Source organism: Polyodon spathula, chromosome 12 (genome assembly GCF_017654505.1).
Source record: "Polyodon spathula isolate WHYD16114869_AA chromosome 12, ASM1765450v1, whole genome shotgun sequence".
NCBI classification, from domain to species: domain Eukaryota; kingdom Metazoa; phylum Chordata; class Actinopteri; order Acipenseriformes; family Polyodontidae; genus Polyodon; species Polyodon spathula.
The window spans coordinates 16434181-16443546 of NC_054545.1; the positions used below are offsets into that span (position 1 = coordinate 16434181).

The 9366-nt window shown below is 38.8% G+C and overlaps 1 protein-coding gene across 1 annotated transcript in view; it reads left to right on the forward strand.

Annotated features, from left to right (window-relative positions):
* The first annotated feature begins 2389 nt into the window (after positions 1–2389).
* LOC121324529 (zinc finger FYVE domain-containing protein 1-like) overlaps positions 2390–9366 on the forward strand; it is a 19125-nt gene continuing 12148 nt past the window's right edge. Inside the window, exons 1-2 of the mRNA XM_041266529.1 lie at positions 2390–3709; positions 4263–4767. Of these exons, the coding sequence (XP_041122463.1) occupies positions 3227–3709; positions 4263–4767 (988 nt within the window). The 5' untranslated portion in view covers positions 2390–3226. The remainder of the gene's footprint in view (positions 3710–4262; positions 4768–9366) is intronic.

Here is a 9366-nt window from a genome sequence, read left to right on the forward strand (position 1 = left end):
ATCCCCCCTAAGAGTCTTGCCTCCCACTCCTGTTCATGAAAGTCTGGATTCAGCAGACCTCTTATGATATATATATATATATATATATATATATATATATATATATATATATATATATATATATATATATATATATGGCTGCAGTCTTTTGGGGGTTTCTTATTGGCAGTAGAATTTGAAACAAGAAACCCCAAAAAGGCTGCAGATTTTTTGCTGCTTCTAGTCACTCCAATGTATATTAATATTGTGATTTATTCCTGGTTTTGATCATTATACAAAGCCTATTCACTCCTGGATGCAAATCTGTCACAGGTCACACAAGTGCAGTGAGTTTGGTGGTATCAAGTCAGCCCCCCCCCCAGTGGACATTATTGCAATCCAGATTGCTAAACAAACAACGCAATTCAACATAATTGTCAATCTCAATGGCAGCATTCTCTCTCTCTCTCTCTCTCTCTCTCTCTCTCTCTCTCTCTCTCTCTGCCACTTGTAGAGCAGTGAAGCCAGAGAAACTCTCCTGGCACTATCTAGCATAGGATATTAATCCCAGCCTTATAAAAGCTTATCCAGTGATAGCCTGCTATAACCTGTGATAGACTTATAGCCCACGATAGCTTGTTAAATCTTGTTATAGCCTGAGCCTGTGATGGCATGTGATGTACTTTTATAGCCTGTTACAGCCTGTGTGCCCAGACCTGCCTGTATAATTATGATCACATGTTCATAATGTAGATGACACTCAGACACTTGAACACAGACAGGACACAGTGCAGTATATTAACGGAATATTGAACCTAGTAGTAATGTTGACCAGTGTACCCCCCCCCCCCCCCCCCCAACACTTTATGGAGTGAAAGCATTATGGAGCAAGTTATACATGGTGGCAACAACATTAACAAATACTTCACAATTCAAATATATATTTCTGTGGGGTCATATTTGCTCCAATTTACTGTGGGCTTTGAAGGGCTTTAAACTTGGTAAGGACATTTTCTTATGTCTCATGTTGTTCTTACACCTAGGTGACTAAAAGTTTAAAACACTCCTGGCCTCAATAGAGGAGTCATGTCTAAATTCTATGCCTGAGAAAGGATTAATTTTTCAAGTGGTTTGGTTGGTGAAAGTAGTGAGCTGTCCCCAGGAATTACAAGTCTGAAAATGGAACAGCGTCATAATCTAATATTTTAGATAAATGGAGATAAAATGTTTTCCGAATAAGATTTTAATTTGGAGCAATTCTGTATCTGTGCTACATCTCCAGCATTTGTTGAATCACCTAAGCCACAAGTATACATTCTTTTAGAGGTATAATATATTTGGTGTATGTGTTTGTGTTGTATCTATACACTTTAGTCCTGGGCGCCCAGCAGCTGTAGATATATTGTAAACTGAGAAGATTTGTTAAAGATTCTAATTTGCTTCACGGGATAGCAACCTAAGCGACCTGGTAAAGCTTGGTGTAAATGTCTGAGTTTTAAATGTGACCAGGATGTAATGACTAAAACAGAAATTGATACAAAATGAATATACTGTAAACAACATTTCATTACTTAATATAATTGTGATGTTTTTACTCATACCAGTACCAGATTGCCTTTAGACCAATTACCTTGCTCTAAAGAAACACTTCCCAATGCCATTTACAATATGCTGGGACTATTTAGGGTTCTATTTTTAACTGTTTTAACGGTTTCATTGTCTAATTCTGGACAACCAAATAATAATAACAATTTCTTACAGTTGTTTCTGTGACCACCGAGTTTAAATATTGCATCGCTCTGCAGTAGAAAGACTACGTTTCCCTGTATGCACCGGAAGAATGAAGCACCCTGCTCTTTGGCCTGCGACTGAAAATAACCGGATCAGCTGATGTGTACTGACAACAACAACCAGAGAGACAGATCAGGGAGGGGGTTATAGTTTTAACACAAAAACAATGCCTCTTGACCAGTGCTGGCATTTTTAACATCAGGATTTTTGCTGTCTTGGAAGGTGTTTGATATTTGTATTTCTCAGGAAAACGCGCTCCTTATTTTAAAACGTACAGCCGTTACAGTATCCCTGAGTCACTCGGTCGCTTCTTTTTCCTGTGTTGTTTTTACTAGGGGTTGTGCCGGGAGACTTGTTCTGCTGTTGTGTAAAAATAAGTCTTCGGTTTTCTTTTTCTGTGTGTGTGTGTGTTCGATTGCTTTGATACTCGCCTGTTTTAATTTATGTTTCTTTCTCAAAACGACACGAACATAATCTGTAAAAAAAAAGGAGTTGTGAAATTATAGGAAAACTGTTCACTTTTCTTTAAGAAAATAGTATATATATATATATATATATATATATATATATATATATATATATATATATATATATCATATAATCAAGATCAATAGATTATAAAATAAATCGAACACAACATAGCAGCGCCTGCCTTTATAAAATGGTGCTTTCTCAAAATAAAGGCTAAGGAATGATGCAATCCGAATGGTTATGTTAACTTATGTTATTCATGTTTAGGACTAGTACTTGACAAAAGTGTTGCTGCACACTCTCATCTTAGTTTTAATAAGTCAACTTATGTGTGGATGAAAGCAAAAAAACGTAAAAAAAAACCGTAACTAAAATATAAGGTCGTTATTATTAAACATAGTACTTCTTGGTTTATATCACTGTTACTGGAATTGTTTGTGAAAATGTTGTAAAAACAACAACCTTTAATTACAATTTAAATGCAGCTTTTTTTGTCATGTTCAAATTGTGCTAAGCTTTTATAAAAAAAATCAAACAAAAAAAAACAGAGACTGGTTTAGTGTTCCTTGCTTGTGGATATATTGAACGGATATAAGCTATGCAAGAAGTTTTTGACAGACTTATTTTGTTGTAAACTAGCGAGTAATAATAATAGCAGGAATAATATTACTAAAAAAAAAAAAAAAAAAAATCACCATTGTACCTTAAGTGATTGCCTTATAGAGTTTTACTTTAAGGTTTATTGTACACTGTGTTTTTTTTTTTTTTTTTTTTTTTTTTTTTTTTTTTGTTTGTAAAGGGATTATGTATGTTTAGTAATATTAATACTAGGTACAAACAAAATACAATACATACTTGTAGGACCCAAACAAGGGCGGCATAGAATTCAGGCCCTCTGTATCTGAGCAGGTCTGTATTTTATTGGTACTTTTTAATTTATATATCTATTATTTATATAGTGTAAGGATTGAATATCAGTGTAGCAATGAGTGCCCAAGCTCCGTCCTCAGAGAAAGGAGTGAACACTGGCCTTGTGTGCCAGGAGAGCTATGCCTGTGGTGGCTCAGAGGAAGCCCTGTTCGAGTGTGATGAGTGTGGGAGCCTGCAGTGCCTGCGATGTGAACTGGAGCTGCACCGTCAGGACCGGCTCAAGAACCACGAGCGGGTCCGCATCGGGCTGGGACACGTCCCCTACTGCGACACCTGCAAGGGGGCCAGTGGCAGCCCGGGGTTTGGGCACCGACAGAGAGCAGCCATCAGGTGCCAGGGATGCAAGACCAATTTGTGTGCCGACTGCCAGAAGCGCACCCACAGTGGTGTGAACAAGAGGAAGCACCCCATCAGCGCCTACCCTCCAAGCAAGGCCACGGAGGGGGCAGCAGCCATGGATGAGGCGGAGGCCCAGAAGAGACGGCTCCTCGAGAGGGTCCGCTGCTTCCTCCTGGTGGACGAGAACGAGGAGATCCAGGTAGGGGGGTGAGATAGGTGGAGATTAAACCAGAGACCTTGAGGTCCAAGACTGTCCTAATTGATTTTGCACTTCTTCACTTCCCTGTTCAGCCTATGGTTAGTGCATTAAATATTGTTCACTGATGTATTTATCTTAAAATGGCAGGTTGTCAGATGCACTGTGGCAACACAGGCTACTATTGGCGCAGTAATGTTACTTGTACCCCATTTTTCCAGGTAGCTTCTACAACATTTAACTGAATCAGTTAAGGAACATCATCTCATTCCGAATTAAACAGTGCAATGATAAGTAAAAACTAATCTAAGCCTGAAATGGAAAAAGGTTTATACACCTACCCAGGACACAGACAAAGTTTTTCTTAGCTTCTCTCCCAGAGAGGTAATTGGCATAAACTCAAATACCTGCTTTTGCAGAAATGATTGTCTTTTTTTTACATGTGTAGTGGGGTACTAACTATAGCAGATATCCTTAAATTTACTGTGCCTCTGTACTCGCCATGTTTTCCTGTGGTTTATTTAATCGGCATCTGGAATCACTTTCTTTCCTGTAGGTCGGGGACGAGGAAGAATTTGCCAAGAGGCTGGACTGCAAGCAGGATGAGCATCTCAAAGTGGTGTCAGTTTTTGGGAACACGGGTGAGGGCAAGTCCCACACGCTGAACCACACCTTCTTCATGGGCAGAGAGGTGTTCCAGACCTCTCCCGCCCAGGAGTCCTGCACTGTGGGGGTGTGGGCAGCTCTGGACCCCCTGCACAGAGTGGTGGTGATGGACACGGAGGGGCTGCTGGGCACCAGCTCAAAGCTGGGCCAGCGCACCCGGCTGCTACTCAAGGTCCTGGCGGTGTCGGACTTGGTGATCTACCGCACGCACGCTGACCGGCTGCACGATGACCTCTTCAAGTTCCTGGGCGATGCATCGGACGCCTATCTGAAGTACTTCACCAAGGAGCTGAAGGCCACCACTGCACGCTTCGGCCTGGACGTACCTCTGTCCACTCTGGGGCCGGCAGTCATCATCTTCCACGAGACCATGCACACCACACTGCTGGGATCAGGTAAGCAGGCAGCTGAGTGCAATTTTTTTAGCTCATCATCTTGTCTCATTCCTGACTGGTGGCTTTCCAAGCTGATTGTGCAATCAGCTGGAAGCTGTGTGGACAGTGTGTTTTCAACTGGATTGTGCAATTTGTACTGCCACCAGTATCTCCTATCATCCATAACATAACAGTAAACATTCAATAGGCTAGATTTAGAAATCCTAAAAGAAACTTTGAGTTCAATGAAAAAAAGTGTAAGTCTTTTTCAATGTCTTTGCAAAGTGGTTTTAGTTGTAGACTCAGCTGAACAGTAAACCGGTCTTTTCATCGGCACATTATCACATTGCCACTGGTCCATATATTGTTAAACAGGGTGTTCTGAGGTGCTGCTTTTCAGGGTCTCCATTTTTTAATTTTTTTTGTCAATTAAAAAAAAAAAGCATTATCGTGCCTGTTGAAAGGTGCCCAGTCTTCCAAAGACTGTGTAACTGAGTTTGAAAAATAACATTTTCTGGTGGATTGACAGTTCTAAATAACTGTATTAAATAGCTCACCCCATAGCTTAGAATCAAGGTGCTAGGGATATTTTGTTATTTTGGCGTTCAACTTAGTTAAATGTATTATCTACAATTCCTCACCCCATAGCTTAGACTCAAGGTGACAATTCCAACAGTTATTTTGGCATTTTTCAACTTAGTAAATGTAGATCTAAAAACCACAGTTTTTTGTAACTAAATTGTGTGATCTAAAGCACATGGTAGTCTAGGGAATACACACACCCACACTACCCCCCTACCCACTCCCCCCCCCCCCCCCCCCCCCCCCCCACCCCCCCCCCCCCCCCTCCCCCCCCCCCCCCCCCACCCCACCCCCAGGCAGAGTAGGGTAGGGGTATTCCAAGTCCAGCAAAGGTCAGTACAGTCAAGCAAAGGTGATGCCGTTTTATAGATAAACTCATTTTGGAATGAACATTTAGTGTTGTACACAGTTTATTGTTCCTGTTGAAAATTCGCTCATTTTCCAGAGATTTTGTATCATTTGAGTTACTATTGTTTGTATTTTACTTTTTGCTGTTCTTCAGTCAGAAAGGCCAGTGCCTGAGGGCTTTTGATAGACAGCAAAGACCAATAGTGAAGCAAGCCTGAACGCATAGAGAGCATCCCAGAGAATTCTTGAAAAATAACTTTAACTTTTAACTTTTCTTTAACTTTTCTTTCTCAACTGCTGAATAAGGTCTTTTTCACGGTGTGTGTACATCCCACCCCCCAAAAAAAACTTTTTTGTTTCATTTTATATTCCAATTCCAGCCTGTTATATAAAAATCTAAATATAAGCAAGGATGATGGAGCGACATTAGTAATATTCACAGTGGGGAATATAAAGTACCACTAGAATGGCTTATTTCTTCATTTTAACCTGGTTGCATCTGTATTCTGTAGCTGTGAGGCCCTCAGAATGTAAGCTTATGTGTAAGTAAGAAAGACACAGGCTTTTGCCAGTACTGAATTTATTTTCAATTGCAAACTAAAAGAAAGTAAATCAAGTGGCTCAGGTACAACAATGATCAGTTGAGAGATGAGGTAAGAAATTATGAAATGCAGTGCTCACTCTTAGGGAGAGTGAACGAGCGCTGCACAGTAAACTATAACAAGTGGTCAAATTCACAAATTATGGAATCATGAAATAATGAGAGAGCTTTTAACATCCATTGGATTGTAAATATAAACATGCCGTCAGAAATTAGTTTCAGGTTTCTGAGCTTGGTAATTTTCAGTCTTAACAGTTATTATTAGCATGGGCATGATCTGATTGTTTTGTCAAGACCACCTTTAAATAAATTGTTGGTTTGATTTTGTATTTTTTTTTTTGAGATAAGGATAATGTTATGCGTATAAAACAATAGTAAAAAAAACAAAAAACTCTATACAGTCAAGAGAGACTAGTGCATGTAAATATGGGAGTGGGTTAAAACAATAAGTTGGGCAAACCTTTTCTTCTTTTATTGTGGCCTAATCAGCAAAAAAATAAAAAACCTGAGTTCCAGAGTTAAACGTTTAAATTGATGTTGAATTTGCCTTTGCAAAATAGGGTCCATATAATGTCTAAGACCTTGAATATAATGTGTGTGTCTCTCTCTCTCTCTCTCTCTCTCTCTCTCTCTCTCTCTCTCTCTCTCTCTCTCTCTCTCTCTCTCTCTATATATATATATATATATATATATATATATATATATATATATATATATATATATATACACATATACATACATACATACATACATACAGTGGCTTGCAAAAGTATTCAGGCCCCTGACCAATTCTCTCATATTACCGAATTACAAATGGTACATTGAAATTTCGTTCTGTTTGATATTTTATTTTAAACACTGAAACTCTGAATCAATTATTGTAAGGTGACATTGGTTTTATGTTGGGAAATATTTTTAAGAAAAATAAAAAACAGAAAACTGAAATATCTTGCTTGCATAAGTATTCAACCCCTGTGCTTACCGTTGGCCTCCATCTGTGAACCATTAAAGTTGCTGTCACATTTTCTGGATAAAAACCCCACTGTTGAAGGATCATTGGTAAGGCTGTGAATCTGAAGGAAAATGAAGACCAAGGAGCATTCTACAGAAGTTAGAGATAAAGTGATACAAATGCATAGATTAGGGAAAGGGTACAAAATAATATCCAAGTGTTTGGATATCCCAGTGAGCACAGTTGGATTAATAATCAGGAAGTGGAAGCTGCATCACACCAGTCACCAGTCAACCATATCAAGAGCTCTGCATAACACTGGCCTGTATGGGAGGGTGGCAAGAAAGAAGCCGTTACTCAAAAAGTACCATCTGAAAGCACGTCTGGAGTTTGCCAGAAAGCATGAGAGTGACCCAGCTGCAATGTGGGAAAAGGTTTTGTGGTCAGATGAGACCAAGATAGAGCTTTTTGGCCAAAACTCAAAGCGCTATGTGTGGCGCAAACCTAACACTGCCCATGCCTCAAGACACACCATCCCTACAGTGAAGTATGGTGGTGGCAGCATCAAGCTGTGGGGATGCTTCTCATCAGCAGGGACTGGGCATCTTGTTACAATTGAAGGATGAATGGATGGAGCAAAATACAGGAAAATACTGCAAGAGAATCTGCTTCAGTCCGCTAAAAAACTGAAGCTTGGGAGGAAATTCACCTTTCAGCAGGACAATGATCCCAAGCACAAGGCCAAAGCAACACTGGAGTGGCTCAAGAACAAAAAGGTGAATGTCCTACAGTGGCCCAGTCAAAGTGGCACTATTTGAAAATTGCGGTCCACAAGCGTCATCCAACCAACCTGAACAACCTGGAGCAAATCTGCCAAGAAGAGTGGGCCAAAATCACTGTGCAAAGCTGGTACATACTTACCCCAAAAGACTTAAAGCTGTTATTGCAGCGAAAGGTGGCTCTACCAAATGTTAATGTGTGGGGGTTGAATACTTATGCAAGCAAGATATTTCAGTTTTTTATTTTTCTTAAAAATATTTCCCAACATAAAACCAATGTCACCTTACAATAATTGATTCTGAGTTTAAGTGTTTTAAAATAAAATATCGAACAAAATGAAATTTCAATGTACAATTTGTAATTCAGTAATATGAGAGAATTGGTCAGGGGTCTGAATACTTTTGCAAGGCACTGTGTGTGTGTGTGTGTATATATATATATATATATATATATATATATATATATATATATATATATATATATATATATATATATATATATATATATATATATTATGGTTTTGTGTGTTTTTTGCTACAGTTGCCTTGGTATCCAGACTTGTGAAAGGGTGTGTTTGTACTACCCCAGTTCTAAGAACACAAACTTGTTCTGTTCAGTGAGCACCTTAGTACTTGTTGTTCCTTCCTGTTTGTTTTCATGTGCTAGAACTACTTTCAGTCTGTGTTGCATCCCTCTCCCCAAATCCATGGGTTACATGGGAGCGCTTGTCTGTCGATATGTACACATGTTACGCTGACATTTCTTATTACATGCTGTGCATGCAGGTCATGGTGATCTTCTGTTTCATGATACAGATGGCTCTAATTTAATTTACCCTCAGGAATGAGGGGTATGTATTATTAGATTATTTTGTGCAGTAGGATTTCTCCCAATACATATCCCTTCCCCTTCTCTAGGGTTCTCATTTACAATATACAGCAGTTAAAGGAGATCAAACACTAGCCAGCAGGACTACAGCAAAAATATGTTTTCTTGACCCCTGATCAGTTGATTTGGGTGCCTTAAACACAAACGTGGTGTTTAATTTTGTTCAGTCTGAAAATGAATGAGTGACAAGTATAAGTTCTGTTTTAGCTGAGGGGAGCAAAGCAAAGTGTGAAAGAAATGAAAAACAGAAGAATGAATATATATATATATATATATATATATATATATATATATATATATATATATATATATATATATATATACACACACACACACACAGTACTGTGCAAAAGTTTTAGGCAGGTGTGAAAAAATGCTATAAAGTAAGAATGCTTTCAGAAATAGTATATATTTCTAGTATATATATTTAATAGTTTATATTTCTCAATTAACAAAATGTAAAGTGAGT